Genomic DNA, 27792 nt, shown 5'->3' on the forward strand with positions numbered 1-27792 from the left:
CAGAGTCCACTTGTTTAAATGAAGTTATTTGTACTTTAGTACAAATCCAAAAAAATGAAAGGTTTATTGTTATACAAGTGGAAACACTGAACAGCATGGATATTAATGAGCCAGCTCTAAAACTCAAAAATGGACTGTTAGCATTATCCACACAAAATTAACTTCAGGATAAACATCTTAGACAGCACATGAAAATATTAGAAGAGAACCAATAGAAAAGGACATCAGGGACATCTCCCAGCCAGAAATTGTTCAATATAATGGAAGGAATTGTCCAATCTCCTAATCATCTTTGCTGTCAAAGTCTTACTACGTTAATTCCTATCCTTTGGCCAATTTCCATTTGAGATAATTTCTAACAGTGTGGGTGAGTACGTAGAAAGGGAAGAGGCTTTGATGATCTTTTCTTTCAGTTGCTGGCTATATCATCACAGAGCTAGGATAGCATTTGATCTATTCTCTTGCATTTAGAAAGGGTCATACCTAAATTATTCATGGTTAAAAGAAAGCTTAGCACATTTTATAAATACACCAAAGGCAGAAGAATTTATCTCATTTTTCATGTGCACATAACTGCAATGTGACTCTCCCATGCAGTAAGTCCACTTTGGATATGATCATGGAAAATATTCTACATGCTGGCTTCAGGAACAGGGGGTGGGGGGGCAATTTAGATAAAAAAAAAAAAAAGAACAAAGTGTGTATCTTTAAAAAAGAAGCAGGTGGCAATCTGCACAACAAACTTAGATTTCTCTATTTTTTCAAGGAGAGGGCAATTCAGCATGGGAATGTAGTGAGTATGGTACTAAGGCTGACAATACGTGGACTATATATCGAGGAATACATACCCGTGCAACGGATTGGTAACACAGGAATGCATGCTAATTATTAACTTTCAACCTGTATTTCATCCTTGGTAGGGCATCACGACACTTTCAGTAATGTATGGTGGTGATACAATACTGGTTTTCTAACTGTATAATCCTTTACCTACATTCTAAAAATCCATTTATCAACTGGAAAGTGTGGTTATATAAACATAGGGAATTTTACATCTTAGCTCAGTTTTTGTGTCAGTTAAATAGGAATAATAATGATTATAGTACTAAGTATGAGAAGGCATTAGCAGAACTATTTTACAATTTAATAAACTGACATGTAGAGGTAAATTATAAGCCATAGATAGATAAATAATGCCAGTTTTTTTGAGAGAACACAATTATAAAAGTTGACTTCAACAAAATATTCACTTATTACCTTTGGCATATAAGCAATTATATCCTCAATGCAAAAAGAAATTGGAATTCTTAACCAGAAAAAGATTATAAATTTAAGGTGTTAAAAAATCTCTTTTATTTATTAAGTTCTAATTATAGGCCTTTTTCTGAATTTACACCACGTATTTTAAATTCCTTTATCCTTAGAATTTTTTTGGGGGGGGAAGTAATAAAAGCTTGTATTGAACATTGTTGCTGAGTTTTCACTTCTTAGTAGATGTTCAACATGAGGCATATTGCTCTTCAATTCTGTCCCTCAATTGTCCTCACCTGTAAAATGTGGATTAGAATATCTGCCCTGTTGTAATCATAATGCTCTGAGAATACAAGCTTTTATAAAAGCATAGGAAGGGACAGGTGTGGTGGCTCACTCCTGTAATCCCAGCACTTTGGGGGGCCAAGGCAAGCAGATCACCTGAGGTCAGGAGTTCAAGACCAGCCTGGCCAACATAGTGAAACCTCATCTCTACTAAAAGTACAAAAATCAGCTGGGTGTGGTGGTGGGCGCCTGTAATCCTAGCTACTCGGGAGGCTGAGGCAGGAGAATAGCTTGAACCCAGGAGGCAGAGGTTGCAGTGAGTCGAGATCGCGCCACTGCACTGCAGCCTGGGAGACAAAAGTGAGACTGCATCTCAAAAAAAAAAAAAAAAAAAAAAGCATAGGAAGTTTGTCAACTATAAGTTATATAGATGGACATTTTTCGTGTGCTCTTATAAATTAAAATATATATAAGCTATACATTAACCTATATGTATAAATATAATTTTCATCACTTTTAATTCCCAAAGATGCAGAATGTTTTGTGCAACATAGATTTATTTTGTATGACATACTTTCTATGTGATGAAAAAGAGGGAGATTATATCAGTATAACGCACCGTCACAGTGGTGCAGGCACAGCCTCCCCCAAGGTATTAATGTTTAGAGGTAATCAGAGCCACATTTTCTTATAAGTAAGGACAAAGTCTTTGCAATAGATTGGAACCTTATTTAAAAAAAGCTAAAAATCAATGGAAGCACTTTTTTAGGTGAGTTGTGGCTGATCTAGCAACTTCCAATTGATTATTCTTCCTCCGTGTTACTGAGGGACAGGTGACAACTGAGAGCTCTAATCATAGAGGCTACAAAGACGTGGACTCAATCAGTGGATTCATGAAGAAGACTACAGCTAGATCAGATTTATAATTTTGATAAAAATGGCGTTATAAACATGAGAAAAAATGGCTATAAGAGAATGTCCTCAAAGAGGAAGAACAAGTGCTGAAGTTCAAGGCTGAAAAGGACTGAATGATTCCAAATCAAAATGCTGATTAAAACTTTACTATGTTAATAGCAATTGTATTATTTGGGTTGTGGTTTTGTTTTAAAAATACAATAATTATTGTTTTCTTCCCAAGTTTTATATCTCCTAGAAGCTCTGTAATTTTTAGTAATTGACTTTGCACACTACTTGTTGCTCAAAAATATATGTGCGTTGGACTAGAAAAGCCTAGAGCTCTGGCTTAGTCTGCCATCATGATAGACAACCTTTAACTCACATGCTACACAGCATTACATGATTCATAATATACTGTTTTTATATATAAGTCAAAAGGGAAGAATATATTATTTTAAAAATCCTGGAATAACATATGTCATTGATGTACTCCTCTGACATGGCGCTGTGTGGGATTACCAAGAAAGAAAACACTATATCTTAGTATTTTTAACTTCACCTTTCAAAGTCATGTTAAACAAATAATATAGTTAATATTATATCCTAATATGTCTTTTCTTAGAAACAAATAACTAATTAAAAGAGAAAAAGAAACTGATTTAAATATGAATTACCCTTACATTAATGACTACATTTATATGACCATCTAAAACTAAGAACTTTGTAAATTAAGTTCAATATTTCTTATAAAAAGTATTCAATAGTGTATCTGTAAATATATCATATACATGTAAGTTTTAAATAGGAACTATTAATAAGCCCATATCATTCATATGAAACCACATTATATCATTCATATAATTCTGTGAATCCATGCATATCTAAAATCCATGTTAACAGAAGACCTAAAATGGCGTTTCTGCGTATGCATATACATATATATATTCCAGTTAAAATAATCACCAAAAGAATATTATAGCTTACGCATTATCTACAAATTTATCTAAATTTGGATTTTTCCCCCATGTCACCTTCTTAATACAGCAACTTTGAGTTTGTACAACTTTAAACAGTGGTAAGAAATTAATGCTGACATTTAAGATGCATTATCTATAAATTGTGAAAGAACAAGGTTAAATATGTTCAAGAAAAAAATAGAAACAAATGATCACCTTCTCCCCTTCTATTAACAAGATTAAATGCCACTGCCTTTTTTCCTCTTAATCATTTTCTATGTATTAGAAAATGTGTAGGTACATTCTCCGTTCATTTAAATGACGAAGATACAAAAAATGATAAGCCTTGAGCCTCATTATACGGCAAAGCAATAATAATCACTCTTGAGAAAATACCAATATCAATAAGCGATCTCTTTCATCCACATCAGACAGTATCTGTACTATTTTTGCAAGAAACTGAGGGTAAAAGTAGATGTATACGTGGCATGAACAAATAGAAGATCAAATGATGTTACAGGTTATTGGAATATACGTGTCTTCACCCTTGGGAAACAAAATGAACTTACATCTGACAGTCTGATCTGCTAAAACCCTAGGAATTCATGAAATAAATACAGAGTAGAAAAGACTTCTCACAAAGTGAACATTTTGATGAGAATTCAGAATTTTATTAAATAATCTGAGCTGAGAATTTGATCTCTCTTGTGGAATATTCATGAACTCAGTCATGATTTCTAAAACCAAGACTTTATACCAAAGCATTAACATAGTACATGTGGAAAATGTTATATTCCAGAAATTACTATAAACTGTTCAGTAGAAAGAAGAAAAGTTCATAAGAGTTTGGTGACATAAAGGCCTCTTCTGATTCAAGTCATCGTTCTTTGATAATATGCCAATAATTATCATAATATGGTGGACTATGTAGGCAGGCAGCATTGGGTAATACAGCAGAGGTTTTAGTACAGAAAATAGATATATAAACTTGAGTTCAAACCCTAACTTTTCCTGTTTATGATCTTGGGGGAACACATATACATGATCTATTTTAATTATAGTTTCCTTGTATTAAAATGAGGACAGTACTATTTACCTTGGATGATTTCTATAAGGATTAAAGATGGTGTCTACATATTTAGCATGACACTCTTTGCATGATAAACAATAAATGGTAGCTAATATCAATTCGTATTATCTTAAGCTCAATAAAAAAAATTGTAAAAAGGAACAGTGAAGAGGCAGCATGAAAATCAATCAGTATTCAGTCCTATCCAGAAAGACTATAAAAGAAATTAGAATCTCATGTCTTATTCTACTGAGTGGGAAACTAAACTGTAGAGAAATGGACCCATACAGAAATCAATTATAAACTCACAAATCATTTATTTCTCCATTTCCCCATCTCAACTTAATTCATTCTTGAGGAACAAACTCAGGGTTAATTCATTTGTTTACTTATTCATTGATGTATTCATATATTCATTCATTTATTCTATCAAATAATGCTCTAGGTAGTGCATTATGGCAAAACAATTCAAAAGGAATTGGCAGTTTAACAGAAGAGAAAGCAAAGTAAATATTGTAATCTGGTATGGTTATATGTTTATAATAGTGGTGTGCATAAAGTTATCTGGAAGTGTGTCTGGAAGTCTTAATAGAACTTCTCCAGGTGGGCAGGCAAACTCAGGGCACTGGGGAAACTGTGAAAACACAAGTGATGATTGAAGTGGTGGTGATCCCCAGAATAAAGTAGTCTATCTAAAGGATGGGATTTCTCTTTTGGGGTGGCTGGTGTGAGATAAAAATGAAGAGAAAAATAGAAAATATATCATGAAGACTGTTACGTAGTGTGAGGGAAAATGCAGATATTTAATCAATGACGAATGAATAATGAGAGGATTTTAGATAGGAGGGCTACACTCTCAGCAACAGTGTGGTAAAGCAACTAAAAGAGACAGAGAGCAAAAAGCAATAAACTAAAGAAAAGCAAGTGTAAGTAGAGAATAGTATAGCAGGTTAGAGTTCAATCATCCAGATAGGATGTCTGACTGATCTGAAGCTTGATGCTAATTACAATATTGAACAATATTTCAAGTTGTTTGAGGAAATGAAATGTGCATATAACAGACCAGCAATGATGTTATCTTGACCGTTGGATATGAATAACTGAATATATTCCCTCACTGTGAATGGATCAGTTACTTATATCACGCTGTTCAAAGAATAGTTATATAGAAAACAGATCACTTCTACCGAGATGACCAAATTATAGGATTCTGATACACAGAATATTCAGTGATGAGACTCTAGATAAAAATGAATAATGTTCTTGAGTTACAATGACCTGATCCATAGGCTGACAGAGGAGGAGAATAGAAGAAAGCTCTAGGAAGATAAGATTTGATGGATGACCATGAATTTCTTGGGATTTCAAGGAAGGTGAATTCAGAGAAAGGAAAGAAAGTCATGGAGGCATGATAGCATGTGTTGCATTCTGAAAGTTAATATAATTTGCTGAACATTTACTGCCTCCTTTATTAGACCTTTAATGAGTGTGGCAAGATAACTTGAGTAAGAAAAAGTAGAAAATGGGAAGAGATGACGGGTCTTTGGTACCGAACTAAACTCCTGAGTTGATGCTGCTCCTCTTCAGAGGGACCGAAAATAAAAACAAACAAAAAAATCCCTTGTTTTTTAATAACAATACAACTTTCTAGATTGCTTTTACGAGAATCTAAGCATATTAGATTCATATTTATTTATTTACCAAATGAACGTCTACAACTGCAGGGCATTTTCCACAACACCTTCAGTCTTGGCACTATTTGATAATTACAGGATAGTCAGTTAGTTCTGTGTATTAGGCATTGTGGAGATAGACTGAACACACCCAAATAACTATTACAGACTTTAAGAAGCTTGCAATCTTGTTATCTCCCCATAGCCATTAACATGGCTTCTCATACGTAAAAGCAACGTGGTAGATGTGTATGGTATTAAATTACACACACACGAGTAGGAAATAAGAATAATATTTTAAAAGAACAGTATGAGGTTATCAGAACTGGAATGAATATAGATGTGTCTAGAATAAGTTTAAAAATGAATAAGGACTCTGGGTCCTTAAGGGCTCCCTATAATGTTAAACAGAAAGGCAGGAGTAAAACAAGTAGGCAGTTGAAGGGAGAATTGGAGGAGTTATTCAGAACAAGGGGATCATGACTCCATAGAGACCGCAGCAAACTCAGGTCACTGAGATCCAACTGTGGTGCCAATGCTTCTTAGATTTTCCATTACAGTAGAAACATTATACAGGAAAAATATTTATGCGGTATGTACTCCATCCCAAATACTCTTTTTAATGTGACATTGACATTGATCTTTGATTCACTTACATTTTAAATGTTACGAGATTAAGTCTGAGTTTCAAAACCCAACCAAGGGAGGTCAGAGGACCATTTCTTTTCCAGATCCATAATGAAGATTGAGCAGAACTGGGTTTCCAAATTGCCTGAGGCCACTTTCTTCCAGGGCAATCTTTCTTGCAGCCCCTCAGGTGCTTGCTGCAACTTGACTCTAACTCATGAATTCATTATATAATTCCTTGGATGTACACCCATCTCTACAGATCAAGAAATGGCTCATACTCTTTTGGCTACCAGATACACGGCACAAAAATAGCAATAAAGTACTGACACCAAAATCACTGAATGACTCTTAGACTCATTTAAATAATAGTCACTCTATTATTCATCACTGTCTGTCTAATTGTTCATTTATGAAAAAATTACTAATATTACTTTTAGAATGGGACAGTCAATGTGTCACTGAAAACAGTTTTTAAGCTTGAGAAAAAATATGGCTTTAACTTATGGGCAGTTTTCTAAATTCTTAAAAAACACTTTCTGCTTTTGCTATTCTGACCCTTATATGTTTCCAAGATAGTATTTTAGAAATAATCATGCAAATTTAAAAGAATAGATCATATTGTAAGTATAAATTTTTAAAGAAGAAATCCTCATTTTGGATTTTGTAAGTCACATTCTGCAAAGCTTTTGATAATTTTCCTCTAAAATCCAAAAGTGTGGATAATGTCAATTAATATTTAGTATAAACAATATATACTGAAATAACTAGAAATGATTTAATATTCATTTTCATTCTTCCTGTATCAACCAGAAAAGTAGCAAAGTAAATTCTATGGGTCTGATTGCACTATTTTATCTGTTTTAGTAGTGTCTGCCTATTGAACAACTTCATGAGCATTAAATTATACATTAAATATTTATATTAATCAAATTAAATACTTTAAAATACTATTTCCATATTAGTTTGGCACAGAAGCAATTGCAGTTTTGGCCATTTATAAGTAATGTAACTACTTATACTTTTGCCATTTATAATAACTGCAATTACTTTTGTACCATCCTAATAATAATTATGATTCTGCTTATGATTTATTAAAGACTATTTGCAAGTGTTTATGCTCTACCAAACACTATGGTAATATATTTAAATATAAATATTATCCCATGTTATTTTCTCCAGTTTATTTGTAAGGTAAGAGAAGATTAGAAAAATTCAGCAAAGTATTGTTAAATCTCAGCGCTACAATTTGAACCCAGTCCTACCTGAGTCCAAAACCAGCATTTTGCTCCAAAATCCTACTTCCCAAAAAAGACCCAAGTAGGCCTTGCCAATAAGACAAGTCTTCAAATTGGTTTCTTGTGTAGGTTCTTATATTCCTCTTATAAACTAAAAATCAACCAGAACAAAACACAAGTCTGATGCCAAGATGAGCCAGTTAGCTTATCTGTTTCAGAAAACAAAGAGATTCTGTTAACTCTTATTTGGTTTTCTCCCTATGTGTGACACTGCCCTAGAGCAAGTGGATACCAAGTCAGCATAATTATCTACACATTCGTCTGCATAAATGTCATGTTTCAAGGGCAGTCAGTTCTTTTATTTTCCAATTTGAAGGTCATCACATACTGAGGGATGCCTAGGATGTGCCTGAGGGATGTCCCTTTCCTTGAGAAAATTTTTCAGTGAATCAAAAGAGCATTTCCTTTTACCAAAGGGAGACGTGACTAAGATAGAAGATGCCGTTGATTTTTTTCTTTTTGTCTCGTTTTAGTGCCTTAAACATTTTTCCTCAGTAAATCATACATACAGTTAAAATGGAATAGGAAAAAACAGGTAAAAAAGACGAGAAAAAAATGCAATCAAGAAACATCAAATAAGAACTTCCTTAGAGAGACATTAAGAACTTTCAGGCCGGGCGCGGTGGCTCACGCCTGTAATCCCAGCACTTTGGGAGGCCGAGGCGGGCGGATCACGAGGTCAGGAGATCGAGACCATCCTGGCTAACACGGTGAAACCCCGTCTCTACTAAAAATACAAAAAAATTAGCCGGGCGTGGTGGCGGGCACCTGTAGTCCCAGCTACTGGGAGGTTGAGGCAGGAGAATGGTGTGAACTCGGGAGGCGGAGCTTGCAGTGAGCCGAGATCGCGCCACGGCACTCCAGCCTGGGTGACAAAGCGAGACTCTGTCTCAAAAACAAACAAACAAACAAACAAACAAACAAACAAACAAAGCTTTCAGAAACTTTCTGGCTCTTACGGAGAAAGGAGAAAAGTTTGGATATGAGAAACTACACAAAACTCAATAATTAGAATTAGAAATGAACACTGGAGTCAGAGAGAAAAATAAATATTATATTCTTTCTTTCTGTATTATGTGGTTTGTTAAAATAAAGGGACAAATTGCTTGTATATATTAAAATACCTAAATAAAAAAATGTCATCTATACAAAAAAGAATTATCACCCCAATAATTATAAGAATCGTATGTGTTAGATACTGTTTAAGGGACTTTATATGCTGTATTTCACCCCATCTGCAAGGCAGTCTTAGAACACAGGTTGTATTGTAATGCTTATTTTATGTTTAGATAAACTTAGCCTTGTAAGAGGTTAAGGAATTTACCCAAGGACACACAGCTAAGAAATGGCAAAACTAGAATTTGAACCCAGGAAATCCGATTCCACAGACTGAATACTTATCCACTATATTCAGGGATCATAATAAGCAATATTATTTTCGTATTTACTATTTCTAAATATTATATCTAAAGATATAATTTTAGACAATTTTAAGCACTATTATATCAATATGCCACCTGAGCATATTAATAGGGGAAATAACTTATAACTCTCAGAAATGCAATGCTAAATCAATATCAAGTTAGTTATGTATTAGATATTAGGGGACTCGGTGCATAATACTATACAGTCATGACATAGCCTTACAACATGTATAAAGATATTTAATTTCAAAGTCAATTTCAAGATTAAAAAAAAACCTTGAGTCAAGTTTTCTGAGCATGAGAGCAGCTTACTGCAGGCCATGTATCCAGGAGGAAAAACTGACAGGAGTGATACAAACATAACCCATTGTTTTAGCAGTGGAATTACATGTTCCTCAGTGTTGCAGAAACAACTGATAAAGAGCCCAGGACTTGACTAACTGCTAAGCAGACACCCAGAAATCAAACTATGCTGTGTCACTATTCCTGGTGGTAGCACCAAACTCCATGTGGGATGCAAGAAGTTCAAAAAAATTACATATTCTTACACATGATTTAGTGATGGACTTCTAGAGGAATTTAGACAACAGACAGCTGCCCTGGTTAACTACACACATAGGACTTCTCTTGTTTATTGAATCAAATGTTGTCATGTGAGACATAAAAATAGAAAATCTTTATATTCCTTTATTTCAAAAACAAATAAAATACTTACATTATTAACAGAAGAGCATACTGGTTTCGGTCCATAAAATCTTTGGGAAGGGACAACTGTAAAGGAAGTTCTTTTAAAGAAAGAGCAAAATATTAAAGATGGAGAGTCATTTACAGGTAAAACTATAAGACGCAGAGAAAGTTGTTCTTGAATAACATAGCATGCACAAAACTTTACCATAGTCGTCAATATGAAGGATTTTAACTTCCGGCTTTACTAGTTTCTTCTTCAGGATAGCTTCCTTCAGCATAGTATTGCTTTCCAATATAAAATGTTCTGTAAACCAAAAAAGGTAGTGTAAATAGCTAACTCCTATTCATTAAACAAGAATCAGTGTGACACAACAAAAAATTATCCAGTTGTTACCATTTGGCAGGCACTGTGCTGATTAACTCCTCATTTCTCTTCTGAGTTACTGCAACAGTTTTCTAAGTGAGCTTCATTATGCCAGTAATTTTTTTTCATTTGCTTCTTTATTAAATTTATCATTTACATTTTTAAAATGCAAATCTGATCATATTGTTAACCTGCTTAAGAATATTTTAGTAAAATACAAGATTATCTAACACCAACTGAGTTGAGATTCACAATATCTAGGTACCTATACCAATTAAAAGGCATACAGAAACACAGGATGAGGACACCTGGACTGCAGTTCAAGTGTTTAATAAGGTAGAAAAAGCATGAGCATATTATATATTTCTAAAAATAAAAACTGCAGAATCTGAAATACATGAAAATTATATGACCTAAGATGAAAAATACACTGGGTGAGATTAATAAAACATTAGGCACTGCAGAAGGAAAGAGTAATGACCTTGAAAATACAGTAATAGACAAATATCAAAAATGAAACATGAAAACATTTGATAAAACATGAAGTGGACATCAGTACTTGCTGGAATTTTGATGTACATGTATTGTATTAAATTTGTAGATCTATTTGGAGAGACTTTACATCATAAAAATAGTGAACCTTCTAATCCATAAATATATATATACACTCACATATATGTTTGCATATGTGTACATACTGTATACATATATATCAATGTGTACATACTGTGTGTATATATATGTGTGTGTATACATATACACACACATATATGTCTGTGTGGAAATTTGAGTCTTTAATTTCTCCCAGCAATATTATATAGATTTATAGAGGAGGCATTTATTTTTATTAGATTTATTCATAGATACTCTATGGATATTTTGACCTTACTTTAAACAGCATTTTAAAAATACTCAAATCTTGCATTTTCGTTGATGAAATAGTTGAATTTTGCATATTGGCCTACAGCTGTAACCATTCACTTGTTTTCAATGGTTTATAGGTGTGTATATTCCACAATTTTTGTTTCCTTATTTTTTGTTTTTTACACGGTATGTCTTCTGCAAATAAACACAGTTTTACTGCATAAAATTCTTTGTCTTACCCATTTTACTGGCTAAGTCCTCTACTACAATGTCGCACAGAAGGAGTGAGAACAAACATTCTTGACTCTCCCAGTTCTCAGGGAGAAGAATCATTCTTTCACCATTAAGCATGATGTCAGCTGTATTATTTTTACAGATACCATTCATGAAGTTCAGGAATTTCTTTTCTAGCTTATCTTGATTAGGAATTACTATTGATTGATTATTATTATTGTTGGCCAAAATTTTCAATTTTTTTCTAAATCCTTTAAAGTTTCATTGTAATATGGTGAATTACATAGTTTGTTGAAGGTTACAGCAAATGTAGAATCTTTGGGTAAACCCAACATGGCCATAATAAATTATCATACTTTCTATAATTGTTAGGTTTGACTTGCCATTATTTAATTAAGGTGTTTTGCATCTAAATTCATCTTTGTTTTGTCGTGATCTTTTTTTTTTTTTTTTTGTCCTCCCAATATATATGTCTGGATTTGGAATCTGGTCAATACTTGTCTTATATTTTTAAAAAGAGTTTGTGTAAGCTTGGTATTAATTTATTCAATGTTGCATAGAATGTACCAGTAAAGCTAGCTGAAACTGGAGTTTTCTTTGTGAGGAGAATGTTAATTGTATATTTCTTCTAGTGTGAATGTTTAGAAATTTGTGTCTTTTAAGGAATTTTTCCATTTCATCTAAGATGTCAAATTTATTGGCACAAAATTACTTACAATGTTCGATTACTGTCATTCTAATATCTATAGAATTTGTGTAGACATCATCTCTTTTATTAATGGCATTAAATTTTTCTCTTTTTCTTCATGTCTCTAAGCACCCTTTGGTTTTTTACATTTTCTCTATTGCTCTTTTCAATATCATTTATTTCCTTCTTACCCATTTTTATCTCCTTCTTTCAACTTTGTTTTAATTTGCTCTTCTTTTTCTAGTTTCTAAAGGTGAAAGAGGAGATTATCGATTTTAAGCCCTTCCTTTTTATGCAATAAGTTAGAATCATAAATTCCTTTCTCATCACAACTGTAGTAACCCCTAAATTGGGATCTGTTTTTATTTTTATACAGTAAGTTAGAGTCACAAATTTCTTTCTAATCACAGCTGTAGTTACCCCTAAATTGGGATCTGATGTCTTTTTAATTTCCTTTGGCTCTAAATATTTTCTAATTATTTATTTTTTATTGATCAATGTGTTATTTAGAAGTGCAAGTTTGATGACAGAACATTCTCACTTCTTTTTTTCTTGAAACTTTCTTTTTGCCTTCATTTTTACGTGAGAAATATCTTCTAGGTTTGTTTTTCTATTAAGGATTTTTGTTTAGTTTAGTTTGGTTTTCCGTAAGCATTTGCAGTATTTTCTTCTATTGTCTTTCGGTTTGCTTTTTTTCTGATGAGATGTCTGTAGTCATTTGTTTTTACTATGTGTATAATATGTGGACGTAATGTGTCTTTTAATTTTTGATGATTTAAAATTTTTTTCTTTATCATTGATTTGTATAATTTGCTCCTGATGTGCGCTAGTGTGGTTTTATTGACATTTATCTTGTTTTCGTTATGTTGAACTTTTTGGAACTTTTTCATCAGATTTAGAAAATTATTGGCCATTATTGCATCAAATATTTTTTGCAAGCCTCCTTGCCCCATTCTGACTCTAATTACAAATATGTTAGATGTAGACATTGGCCTATGGTTAATTCATGTTCTTCCTTTGTCTATCTTTTTCTTTTTGTGTCAAGAAATTTTCTACGGATATAGTTTCAAGTACACTGATCTTTTCTTCTACAGCCTCTAATCTGTTTTTAGTATTTTCCAGTGAAGTTTATATTTCAAATATTTTATTTTAAATTCACAAAGTTATTTGTAAAAATATATTCTCTCTGTTTTCTATTTACATTCATTCTTTTCTTGATGGCTTTATGTATTGGTAACAGCTAATTTACTGTATTTGTCAGTGATTTCCATCATCTCTGTCATTTCTGAGTCTGTTTCTATTCACTAATCTTTCTCCTATTTATGAGTCATATTTTCTACTTTCTTCACAAAGCTAGTAATTTTTTATCAGATACTGACTATTGCGGCATTTACATTTTGAAAGCCTGGGTTTTGTTGTAATCTTTTAACAATTGTTGGACTTTGTTCTGGCATATGTTGCAGGCAGGTTGACTGTTTCAAGACTTTTAAATAAATCTTTTTAGTGTGTATTTAAATGACCTTTGCTCTATGGTTAGTTTAGCACTACAAAAGGCAGGACACTTCTGGGATCTCTTCTAAATGTTCCACTACTCTGCTGATTATAACGTGAGCACATCCCACCACTCTGTGAGCTCTGGCATTGCCCACACTCATGAAGCATCTTCCTACGCATACTCAGTTAGGTATTTTCAGCAGCTGATTCAGGGTGATCACTCTTCCGATTCAGGGTGATCCCTCTTCCAGCCCTATGCAGATGTCTTTCTCCACGCGGCTTCTTCATTTCCAGTTCCATCATTCCATAAGCCTCAATTCCATAAAATTCCATACCATTCCTCACCATTCCAAAAGCCTCAATCTGCCTGAATATCATTTTCTGTCTCTTCAACTCAGGAATATCATTGTATTAGATTAGTTTATTCTTTATTGCATTGGAGTTCAGAAATTGCTGTTAACAAGAAAGCCAGAGAAATTACAACACTAATTTTGCTTGTTTCCTTCTTTCAGGGATCTGAGACCCATGTTGGCTATTGTCAAACGTCTGGAAACAGTTGATCTGTATATTTTGTCCAGCTTTCTTTATTATTATTACTATTAATTAAGGGAAACCAGGGGATTGGGTCTATTTCCAGTTACTCCATGGCCAGAATTAAAAAAAAAAAATTAAAATGTCAAAGGTTTATCATTCAACCAATATGACTGAATCCAAACTACTTAGAAAAAAATAAGAGTTATAATCCAATTCCAGTCTGTCCCTCTGGCCCTCATATATTTTTGCTTTTTTAGTAAATGTTTTGTTCCAGCCATGATGAACAATGTTTATCTTGCAAATGTGAACATTTTTATGTGTTCTTATGTTTGTATACACACATTTATTTTTCTGAAAATGTCTTCTCATTGACTTCCTCTTGCCCTGAACTGTGTGCACTTTTACCAGAGAAATAATCACAGACTATTCTAACCATGTAATTTTATGTGTCTCCCATTGGACTATGCTGTGTATGTGTAATCTCAGGCACATCAAACTACCTCTTTTGTAGGTAAATATCTCCCCCTATAATATATATCTGGAAGACTAGATGTTCTAAGAGGTTTTTTACGTGTTTAAAATGTAAAGAATCTCTGATTATTTAAACATTAGTATATTTTCAAAGAAGCTATCCTAAGCATTTAATTTTAAATACTTAAGAAAATGGTGAATATTCACTCAGAGAAACTAGAAAAACAAGAGCAAACCAATTCCAAATCCAAAGCTACAGGAGAAAAAAAAGTCAGAGCTGAACTGAATGAAATGAATATGTGAAAAAGCATACAAAAGATAAACAAAATCAAAAGTTGGTTCTTCAAAAGTATAAATACAATTAATAGACTGCTAGACAGCCTAATAAAAAAGAGAAAAAATTCAAATAAGCACAATCAGAAATGACAAATGGGACATTACCACTGACCCCATGGAAATACAAAAAACCTTCAGAGACTATTATGAGTGCCTCTATGCCCACAGACTAAAAAACCTACAAGAAGTTGATAAATTCCTGGACATACATACCCTCTCAAGAATGGACCAGGGAGAAATTGGAACCCTGAACAGACCAATAATGAGTTATGAAATTAAATCAGTAATAAAAAGCCTACCAACTAGAAAAAGGCTGGAACCAGATGGATTCATACTCAAATTCTACGAAATGTATAAAGAAGAGCTGCGACAAATCCTACTGAAGCTAATCCCAAAAATCAAGGAGAAGGGATTCCTCCCCAACTCATTCTTTTGGTATGATTTCTGATTCCAACTCAATCATTTAGTATGATTCCAATACCAAACCCCAGCAGAAACACATTAAAAAAAGAAAACTTCGGGAACACAGTGGCTGGGCCTGAAGGTCAAGGGTGAAGATGCCCTTCAGCCAAAGGTCACAGCCAACCTGTGGTGACTCCACAGGAACAGGGCTGGCAGAATAAATAATTCAGAGCAGTTTTCTCCCTCTTTCCAGTTGCCTACAAGATTTCCTTTGGTTGAATCCAGTTGGAAGTCATGGGGCAACAGAACCTAAGTCATCTATAGAAAGTACTTCTAGGCCAGAGAACATTGAAGAGAATTGAGAGTTAAAAGTGGTTCTGGAAAAACAAATGGAAGATGCTCAGGGCACTGAGTAATATTCCATTAAGATTGATTTACAAACTCCCATTATTTGTTATTTATAATGTCTTTTTCTATTTTCAATAGCTTTGTCATAATATTCTCCATTTAGAATTATTTTCTCAGTATAAACTACAAAAATGAAAAAAGATATAAAAGAATTAAGTTTTTGCTAGGCATGGTGGCTCATGGCTATCTATACTCTCAGCACTTTGGGAGGCTGAGGCTGGCAGATCACCTGAGGTTGTGAGTTTGAGACCAGCCTGACCAACATAGAGAAACCCCGTCTCTACTAAAAATACAAAATTAGTCAGGCGTGGTGGCACACGCCTGCAATCCCAGGTACTCGGGGGGCTGAGGCAGGAAAATTGCTTGAACCTGGAAGGCGGAGGTTGCAGTGAGCTGAGATTGCACCACTGCTCTCCAGCCTGGGTAATAAGAGCAAAACTCTGTCTCAAAAAAAAAAAAAAAAAAAAAAAAAAAGAAGAAGAAAAAAGAATTAAGTCTTGACTATTATTTTTAATATGTTATAATTAACACTTCTACCACATTCTATCTTTATTAGTAATACAAATGTTTAACGTTATTAATTTGTTAGGAAAAATTACATGGCAGTTGTTTCTTCTGCATTTCTTTGATAACTAGTGGGTTTAAAGATTTTCCATGCTTGTTAAATATGTTCCTTTTTCTTTTTTAAAAATTTCTCCCCATGCATTATCCTACTTCATGTGGCCCCAAAATGAGTTATGACTTATTTTTGGTATATTTGCTTTAATTAACCCAAAGATTTACTTGCCATTGATTATAAATTTTATCTCCCTAAGTAATTATCCTTTGAAAAGAAAATTAAGCACTTGACCATTATTTGTAGCCTTTTTTTTTTGTTTTTGGTGACCTTGAGACAATCATGATTGGCTTCCGAACAGGAAAATAAAGTGGTTTCCCTTAGACAGAAATGTTATGTAATTTGAAGCAGAAGTTATTAGAAAAGACATTGCCTTGTAACAATAGGATAAAATTAAATTAAAATCAGATTGGAAAAAATTTTTAATCATCCTTTGTTAAAGGCAGAATATACAGTGTAACACAAATAGTTATTGATTAAGTGTGTCCTATATGTCATGAATATTACTCATTTTCACTGCAAACACATTTGTTTATTTGCCTTGGAGGACACTGATTCTATGAGATGCTAACACACCATCTTGGATCCCACAAAAAGCATGTGATAGACTTATTTTATATACCGATTGTTCTGTCTATGAGATTCAACCTTCTTTCCATTTTATCAACCATACTGTCTATGATCATTATTGTTGCTGTTAGAGTTAATATTGAATAGATTTGATTTGCTTAACATAACCTCTTTAAGATTTACACTGAAAATGGAAATAATGAAACAAATAGAAACTAAAATGTGTGCTAAACCATCTTCCAGCCACACAAAAACCCAACATAAATTTAGAAATTTCTTGTTGTCTAGTGCTTGCACTAAGTGTCCATATGACATTATTTGAAGAATATAATTGGTCTTGATCTGTTTTCTCAAAATGATATTTGTCATTCAAACTTATACTTTTTTACCTGTATATCTTCTAAGTTAAGGCACTTAACTGACTCCTACTTAAATAAGAATATGCAATGCAAGAGGCAAAAGCACAATAGAAAAAGTAGCTGTTATATTGTAGTGAATTACAAACCCTATTCTCGAGTCAGACTGTCTCATTTGATTCATGGTTCTGCCATTTATTAGTACGACTCTGGCCAAGTTATTAATCCTTAACCTCTTTGAGACTAATTTTTCTCACCTGTAAAAAGGGGTAATCAAATTACCTATCTCAGAGGTGTTCTGAAGTTTAAATGAGTCAATAAATATGAGCCATTATCAGATTATAGTAGCTTATGTGAAATAATAACAGAATAGAAGCACTGATTAAATAAAACTTAAAAAATGAAAGAAGGATACAAACATGGAAGAAAGGAAAGAGAAAGGAAGAAAGGATGAAGTCTGCTTATTCATTTTTAAGATAAGCCCAACCATGCATTTATTTATCTACTTTACTGTAAGTTCTTGAACACGAGACCCTTTCAATGGACCCTCAGACTCTGTCACATTGCTTGACAAAAGTAGGTGATCACTTAACAAATATACAAATGAATAAATGCATAAATGAAAAAGTGCATATATAAAACTAGAAGAACCTGGATATCCGGAACAAACAGGATAGAAAATATATAAAATATTTTTCATAATTTTCCAAAATGTCTTCAAAAGATTATTCTGGAGGAACAACTTAGGTGAGGCCCAGGCAAGAATGAACCAGAACATTAAGAGGCCAGTAAGCTAAAATGCACCTGTTTCATCAATAACTCTATTTGATTTAGGTAGTAGATATCCTATTTTGGGCATATAAGATTCACCTCCCGCCTGTAACATGGCTCACATCACTTGCTTTACTGCCTTTCTTACACACATAAGGAAGGTCAAGTTGATGGTATACACACAGCTTTCCTCATGCTGGGGATTTTTTGAGGAAGGATTTATAGAGTATATGACTCAGAATAGATAATACAATGTCTAAGACTATGCCAACCGTAACTATTCTTAATTGTCTTCTTGTGTACTCACTTGCTGGGTTGTCTGTACTATGTAGGCTGACCACTGGGACCCTTGGACCTGGAATTTAAAAATATGTGCATAAATATTTTTAAAGACGTCTAAGTAATAATCATTAGAAAGTTTACATAATAGTTTTTTTTTTCCCCAAAATGGAAGCAGTTCGTGGTTAAAACATAACAAAACAGAAACCAGATAACTAGTTTTCATTCCTATTTATAAGCATTATATTCAAAAGGGTAAGAATATATAAGAAAGAAACTATTTGCAGAGATTGTGTTAAGATTCTCTCTTCCCCCACATGATCTATATTTTTATGTTTTTAGCCAATTCTACATGCTTTCTCTTTATCTCTAGTCTTTTATAGACTAGCCACTGATGTTCAGAAAGCTAATCCGCGACCCTTTCACCCCTCATCCACTGATTCAAGATCAAATTCTATTTGCCACTCAGACAAAAAAGAAAGAATGTATGCATATTTGAAATAGTTCATCCACAAGAAAAGTTTAAAAATTGGGTAGTAATTTTACATTCATTTAAAAATATGTTAACCATAATCTCCGTAAGTATCCAAATACTTAAAATATGCTAGCTAATTTGTTACTGTAAAAAGTTATCCTGAAACTTCACTTCTCTAAGGAATCCCATCTAAAACTAATGTTTTTTGTTTTTTTTTTCCTGATGTCGTTAAACAAGAACTTCTTTTTTGATTACTTCATGTCATATATCAACAGAAAAACAATGTTAAAAAGTAAGTCTTGGTATATATCTCATTGTGCCTTAAAAAAGGACAACTGAATGTATCAGCTGCAGTAGTAGCACTCAACTCCTCATATTATAAGAGGACTCATGAGTTCCATTTAATTTCTGGAAAATACAGTATCATATTAAAAGGAAAACGATTTCTATGAATATATTGCAGAAATCCTGTATAAACATGTAAGACTATGCATATTGTTACAAGATAGAAAGGGTGATAATGGTGGATATAATTGCTCAGAATTGAAGAACACTGAAGCAGGGGAATTCAATTTCCGTAGGTCTTGAATTTCCATAGATCCTAAATCTCTTAACAACCAAGGCATTGTTTTAACAAGAAGACTAGGCTATTACTTTTCCTAAAGACTAGGTAAATTAGTTTATGATTGTGGCATGGCTTTGCTGATATAAATACATTTATTCACCTTTTAGAGTTGCTCATGTTCAAATAGCACTTACTAATTATGTGTGAATGTTTATTGACTTAGTCTCAGTTTTTATTTCTATATGAAATATGTAAAAAATTGTATCTCAGTAAATGCATATATAATGTATATCCTATTAACAAAAATTTACAAATTAAGATTATGAAATCATCTAGAGTAATAATTGCTGATACCAACAGATATTGATCAAATACAATGAATAAAATATATTAAATCAGAATTCATGTATTATCTTACCCTCACAGAATAATAAGAAATGTTGATTCATGGGACTAAAACTGGCATCAAAATATGTACATTGTTCTTTCATGAAATTACATGAAATGCATTGGCGATTCAATAATCCTTCAGTAGAAGCACTGGAGAAAGAAAAAGGAAGTTATTACAGAAATGCTACTATTCTAGGCACTTGAATGTGTGGTGCTCATATTTAAATATAATATAAACAGGGGAGTTACATCGGTACTTGCATAGAGGTTCATTGTAAACTATGAATCACCATATACATAAAAAGTCAACTTCCATTAGTAATGTTAAAACATACACATTTTTCTTAATCTATTAAAATTAAAAGTATGTATTCTTTTATGTATGTAATATGTATGTTTGTATGTATGGCTATAAACAAAGAACTGATTTCAAAGGAACTCAAAATAACTTACTGTTTTTTGCATTTTAAATAGATATTTCTGTGTAAAGTCTTAAAGGGAATTTCCCACAGATATTCTTCAATATTTAATACATACTCATTGAAAGAAGGAATACACATTTCCACAAGTCAAACAAAACATCAAGGTCATGATTTTCTAAATTAAACATTCTAAACATCAGAATTTGGTATCAGTGCCAAATTTTCCCCATCATTTACTTGCAGAAAAATTACTGATTTTAAACAAAGTTGTATTTGTATTATAGCATATATAACACTAACAACAATACACACTTTGACATAATAAGGTGGTAAAAAGAAAAGTCATCACTATCTTTATTTTACAATAATGGTGCTTAAGGTTATAGGAGTTGAAAAATTAATACAAGATTAAATTTCATTTATCGAATTGTTTATTTAATAAATAAGTCTGAATGCAAAGTTTGGTAGGTCATTGGATGAAAACACTGTTGAGAATATCTTTAAAAAACTTGATCAGACAAAAGGTCTCGATTTCATTTTGGAATGAAACATGATTTTTGGCTACATATTTACAAATGAGTAATATTCACGTTGGTTTTGATGTGCAATACACTGTAGATATGGGGATTGGAATAGGGGTGTTAAGGCAGACACAAGAAACGGTTCACAAAATCACAATTCCATATTTGAAACACTGTGAGATGATTATAATCCAAAATTTTCTTATAATAGTCAAAACAATTAACATATACTAAGCAAAAATCATATTAGTTTCACTCATAATAACTTATAAAATATTCGTAGTCAATATTTTTTATTTTATAAAATTTAGGTTAAACCTGTATAACATAAAATTTGCCATTTTAAGCATTTCTAAGTGCACAATTCAGTTTCATTAATTACATTCACAATATTGTACAATTTTCACCACAGAAAAGCTTAGAAATTACCCCAGTTGCACACAGCTATTCAGTGACACACTAAGATTTAAAACCTTTTTCTCTCTACTCTTCCGTAAAGCTTTTACATCCAAGTTCCCTGGAGATTTATGTGGTATTTTCTCATTATCTAGATTATGAGATTGCTGAAATAGAGAGATGCAAATTTTGAAACAAAGAAAATAACAATGACTATGGTAGCAGTCCTACTCCTGCAGGGGTGCCTAGTGCCATATATTAAGTCAACCAATGATCATTTTTATGGCCTGGGCAAGACATTGATTGCATTTTCTGGGTCAAACACTAACATTATCTTACAGTCAAGCCAACTGGCATTTGATGAGCTATTTAAGGGAAAATTTATTGGCACTACATTTTCTTTATTTCACAAAGAACGACTGTGTTATAAAGACTGTGTTCTTTATAACACAGTCGACTACACTAGTACATGTCAGAGATATATTGACTGTTCCGCCTCAGTCACTAGAGAGATAAGACAAACACACAAATCTAAGAAGCCATTATGATTCAAATCACATTTTAGACTAATAATGGGAAGAAAGATTGAGGCAGTTCCATTTGCTAAACTTGACCAAGTCTAATCTGATGCTGTCATTTTTCTTTGAGTTTTAAAAAATAGGAGTTTTATAAGCTATAAAGTATTTCCACCTCTCTAAGTTATAGTTTATGGCTGCCGATAAAAATCAAAACATATGTTTCAAGAAAGATAAGCTTCAGGTCACCAAAAGAAAAAGTGACCAGTACTTTGATCAAGATCCCTAATCCAAAATTCAAATCACTATCTCTATATAAATAGTTTTGCTTCCTAGAAGTCAGAATTAAGAACATGGGTTCCAGGAGGTCCAAGAGAATAAACTAAGAATATAAAAATGATATATTAAGAAAGGCAATTAAAAGGACAAGGTTGCTTCTGATGAAAGCTAACTGTGTACAAATAAGAGTGTAGGGGGTGATGTAGAGGAAGTCGGGGGACTTTAAACATGCATTTTTACTCTCAAAGGAAAGTCCATGCTACTCGGTAAGAATTAGCGGTGACACTTCTTCAAACATGATGAATTTCCCCTGAGAATATGTCACGGCAGTTTTGACACTTTAAAAATGGATCTGTGAAATGGAAATTAGAACATATATATAAAGTCTAGAATTAATAGGCTGCTTGCCAGTCAAAAATAAAAGCCATTCTTGTGAGATCCTGGTGAAAGCTTTCTGAGTGAGGAGACATTTTAATACTAAATAGGTGTGAGCTTAAGCCTCTTTCTGAGTATAGTTTTGCATTTGGGAACATTGAACAGACGTAATTATTTTCCCATATATTGCTTTATTTTAGCAAGCAATGAGCGTTCCTTATTTAAATAAGGATGACTCCTCCTGAAACAATCTCACTGGGTTTTATGAACGACAAGACAAAGGGGGAAAGCTTCCTGCTTGATACAGCAGACTAACTGTTCACAACAACATCATACTCTACAAGAATAAATTTCACCTGTGCCACATTAATGTACTGAAAATTTAAAAGGAGACTTAGCAGGAGCTGAAGGCACAAGGGGAAATATGTAAATGTCTCTGATGTGGAGAGTTGAGAGAAACAAGCCACAAAAGAAAGATACTAAGAAACTGCAAAAGCAGGTGAAGAAAAGAATAAGGAGAGAGCAGAGCAGGAAGGGAGAAAGCAGGCTGCATTGTCTCCAGTCCTGCCGAGGGAGAGACTGGTGCAAGAGGGTGAAGCTTTGTCATGCAAAGTTGGCTCTCCCTAGCCATGGTGAAAAAGACATTTTGAATTTTTCCTTCCCTTCCTTATGCTACATAGATAGCCATTGAGAAGCTAGTCTGTGTAAGGAGATCCTTGCATACTGCTTACCTGTACAGCTGCCTTCCTCTGGGAGAAGATTCAGTGCTCAGAAAGTAACTGTCCAGGAAAGAAAACAACACAAGCATTAGACACAGATCTATTTTTTGTGATCTGTGAATTTTGTCACATTGTCACATTGAATCTTGAATTCACATTGAATCTTCACCTGAATTTTCACATTAAATCTTCACTTAAATTTTTAAAACTGTCAAAATACAAACAGGAGTTGTTTTGCTATTCAAACACAGGGCTTTGATCAATCTAGGAAACATAATTTTTCCCCTGATAAAATCGTCCTTTTTCATAGTCTCTCCCAGTCACTGTGTGTGTGTGCATGCACGCACACACGCGTACATGCCTCTGTGTAAGATGTCTCTGTGTGAAGTGTGGAAGAGATCTTTAAAGAAAGGTTATTCTTTCCATGGCTGGCTTGTTTTGACTAGGACTATGGTAAGCAAAACATAATTCTAGTAGAAAAGATGGCATTTGACAACCCTGACTTGCAGCCTGATTGGAGAACTGAAAACACTCACATTTTTTGAGTAGTTTCATCGTATGCCAAGATCTTTATCACTTCCCAGTTTCCTGATGTCAGATGCCGCACGGTAATTTGCTCACTTTTACTCTGCAAAGAAATGGAAAATATTGATTTTCCTTTTATTTAAACAGCTTCTCTCTGCTAAACACGAATGTACCAACTGCTCGTGACACTTTGAATTCTTTAATTCTCAGTTAACATTCAGTTTTCTGTTCCTTAGCTCAAGAATCAACGTGCGTTCCTGTAAACACAGACCAAGGCAGGTAGCTTAGTGCTTTTATTTGAACTACAGGAAAGTCATTCAGAAAACTCCTCCAGGTGAGGGTGAATCAAGTATACCATGCTGATTGCAGCATTTGATATCAAGGTAGGACTTTAATCATTCTCATCTAGATGACTGGCAGCTCTACAGTTAGTTTTTTAAAAAAAAATTTTAAAACAAAATTTACTCCAATAAAAACTCAGGTGTGTATTCATTTTAACCTTTGCAGTATGAGCATTGTTATAAGATTTGCCATTTAATGCAATAATTTTTTTCCAAGATGAATTCATGTTAATGAAGGTAATTAGTTAAATCAATGCTTCCAAATGTTTATAGGACTAACATTTTAATATGTAGAAAACAGGTAGTAGTATTGTCTAAAAAATATATATTGCTTGACTCAAAAAGTATTCTTAGAAATACTATAATTCTATAAATTACCTTAGGCAGTATGGCCATTTTCACAATATTGATTCTTCCTATCCATGAGCATGGTATGTTCTTCCATTTATTTGTGTCCTCGTTTATTTCACTGAGCAGTGGTTTGTAGTTCTCCTTGAAGAGGTCCTTCACATCCCTTGAAAGTTGGATTCCTAGGTATTTTATTCTCTTTGAAGCGATTGTGAATGGGAGTTCATTCACGATTTGGCTCTCTGTTTGTCTGTTACTTGTGATTTTTGCACATTGATTTTGTATCCTGAGACTTTGCTGAAGTTGCTTATCAGCTTGAGGAGATTTTGGGCTGAGACAATGGGGTTTTCTAAATATACAATCATGTCATCTGCAAACAGGGACAATAGCTACCAATGACTTTCTTCACAGAATTGGAAAAAACTGCTTTAAAGTTCATATGGAACCAAAAAAGAGCCTGCATTGCAAAGACAATCCTAAGTCAAAAGAACAAAGCTGGAGGCATCACACTACCTGACTTCAAACTATACTACAAGGCTACAGTAACCAAAACAGCATGATACTGGTACCAAAACAGAGATATAGACCAATGGAACAGAACAGAGTCCTCAGAAATAATACCACACATCTACAGCCATCTGATCTTTGACAAACCTGACAAAAACAATAAATGGGGAAAGGATTCCCTATTTAATAAATGGTGCTGGGAATATTGGCTAGCCATAAGTAGAAAAGCTGAAACTAGATCCTTTCCTTACTCCTTATACAAAAATTAATTCAAGATGGATTAGAGACTTAAATGTTAGACCTAATACCATAAAAACCCTAGAAGAAAACCTAGGTAATGCCATTCAGGACATAGGCATGGGCAAAGACTTCATGTCTAAAACACCAAAAGCAACGGCAACAAAAGCCAAAATTGACAAATGGGATCTAATTAAACTAAAGAGCTTCTGCACAGCAAAAGAAACTACCATCAGAGTGAACAGGCAACCTACAGAATGGGAAAACATTTATGCAATCTACTCATCTGACAAAGGGCTAATATCCAGAACCTACAAAGAACTCAAACAAATTTACAAGAAAAAATCAGACAACCCCATCAAAAAGTCGGCAAGGGATATGAACAGACATTTCTCAAAAGAAGATATTCATACAGCCAACAGACACATGAAAAAATGCTCATCACCACAGGCCATCAGAGAAATGCAAATCAAAACCACAATGAGATACTGTCTCACACCAGTTAGAATGGCAATCATTCAAAAGGCAGGAAACAACAGGTGCTGGAGAGGATGTGGAGAAATAGGAACACTTTTACACTGTTGGTGGGATTGTAAACTAGTTCAACCATTATGGAAAACAGTATGGCAACTCTTCAAGGATATAGAACTAGAAATACCATATGACCCAGCCATCCCATTACTGGGTATATACCCAAAGGATTATATATCATGCTGCTCTAAAGACACATGCACACATATGTTTATTGTGGCACTATTCACAATAGCAAAGACTTGGAATCAACCCAAATGTCCATCATGTGACAGACTGGATTAAGAAAATGTGGCACATATACCCCATGGAATACTATGCAGTCATAAAAAAGGATGAGTTCATGTCCTTTTTAGGGACATGGATGCAGCTGGAAACCATCATTCTCAGCAAACTATTGCAAGAACAGAAAACCAAACACCACATGTTCTCACTCATAGGTGGGAATTGAACAATGAGATCACTTGGACAAGGGAAGGGTAACATCACACACCGGGGCCTACTGTGGGGAGGGGGGAGGAGGGAGGGATGGCATTGGGAGTTATACTTGATGTAAGTGACGAGTTGATGGGTGCTGACGAGTTGATGGGTGCAGCACACCAACATGGCACATGTATACATATGTAACAAGCCTGCACGTTATGCACATGTACCCTAGAACAAAGTATAATTTAAAAAAAAAAAAAGAAATACTATCATTCTATTCCTTAATCATTTTACGTAGATAGAGAACACTGATTAGAATGGATTAGAAAGATTTGGAACTAACCCAAACGCCCATCAATGATAGACTGGAGAAAGAAAATGTGGCACATATGCACCATGGAATACTATACAGCTGTAAAAAAGGATGAGTTCATGTCCTTTGCAGGGACATGGATGAAGTTGGAAACCATCTTTCTCAGCAAACTAACACAAGAACAGAAAACCAAACACTGCATATTCTCACTCATAAGTGGGAGCTGAACAATGAGAACACATGGACATAGGGAGGGGAATATCACACACCAAGGCCTGTCAGGGGATGGGGGGCAAGGGGAGAGATAGCATTAGGAGAAATACCTAATGTAGATGATGGGTTGACGGGTGTAGGAAACCACCATAGCACGTGTATACCTATGTAACTAACCTGCACCTTCTGCACATGTATCCCAGAACTTAAAGTATAAACAAACAAACAAACCACAAAACTATTATCTCTGGTTTTGTGTATACTCAAGTTACTTCATTCTGATTCCTTATCTCAGTGCTGATTTTAAAGGGACTGTTACTACTGTTCCATTATCAACTATGCTACATTAATGAACCTTTTGGCAAGTGCCTTTCTCACCTAAAAGAAGTTCCCTTTATTCCCAAATTTCTAAGGTTTTTGAATACTGATTTTTGTTGAATTTTGAATTTTTGAATACTGAATTTGTTGATTTTGTTGGATCCTATGTCTGCATCTATTAAGGTGATTATAATTTTCTCATGAAGATTTAAATGCAGTTAATTATCTTATATATTTTTGAAATTTTAAGCAAATTTTGCATTCCTTTGTGAAAAATGAGTTAATTTTTTAAATGCATTAAATAAGTCAACTTGTCAATAATTGGTTCAGTATTTTTAAACTCTCTTATACTGTCCTTTCTCATATTGTCTTAAGTTGGTTTTGGTTACAAGATGATACCCATGTCATAAATTGTACTAAAGATATGCCATCTTTTCTCATTTTCAAAATAACATAAAATTGGAAGTGCATATTCTTAGAATATCTGGTTAAATTCAGTTTTAAAAACAACCTTTCCCTGATGTGAAAAATTTTACAACACTGATTCCATTTTCTTAACACTATGGAGGATTTTGATTGTTTCTTAAATCTGATTTTTGATTTTTTTTCTGGATTGCATCCATTTCTCCTAGATTTCAAGTTTATCAACGTAAAGTTATTCATAGTATTCTTTTAATGTTTTTAAAATTTGTAATTTTGTCCCTTTCCATTATTTATACTTTGGAGCTGTCCAAGTTATTATTACCCTTGATAGCTATTACAGATTTAATTACTTTTTCCAAAGAACTTATTTGTTTTATCACACCGCTTTATTTCATGTTT

General features: G+C 33.6%; 1 protein-coding gene across 1 annotated transcript in view; it reads right to left on the reverse strand.

The window, feature by feature from the left end:
• Positions 1–27792, reverse strand: part of DPP10 (dipeptidyl peptidase like 10) — a 365506-nt gene that overhangs the window by 35557 nt on the left and 302157 nt on the right. The window contains exons 11-16 of the mRNA XM_030916466.1: positions 23748–23839; positions 23224–23271; positions 20013–20134; positions 18583–18630; positions 10373–10471; positions 10196–10265 (exon numbers count right to left, since the gene is read on the reverse strand). Coding sequence (XP_030772326.1) covers positions 10196–10265; positions 10373–10471; positions 18583–18630; positions 20013–20134; positions 23224–23271; positions 23748–23839 — 479 coding nt within the window. The remainder of the gene's footprint in view (positions 1–10195; positions 10266–10372; positions 10472–18582; positions 18631–20012; positions 20135–23223; positions 23272–23747; positions 23840–27792) is intronic.

The sequence above is a fragment of the Rhinopithecus roxellana genome, chromosome 14 (genome assembly GCF_007565055.1).
Source record: "Rhinopithecus roxellana isolate Shanxi Qingling chromosome 14, ASM756505v1, whole genome shotgun sequence".
Classification (NCBI taxonomy): Eukaryota; Metazoa; Chordata; class Mammalia; order Primates; family Cercopithecidae; genus Rhinopithecus; species Rhinopithecus roxellana.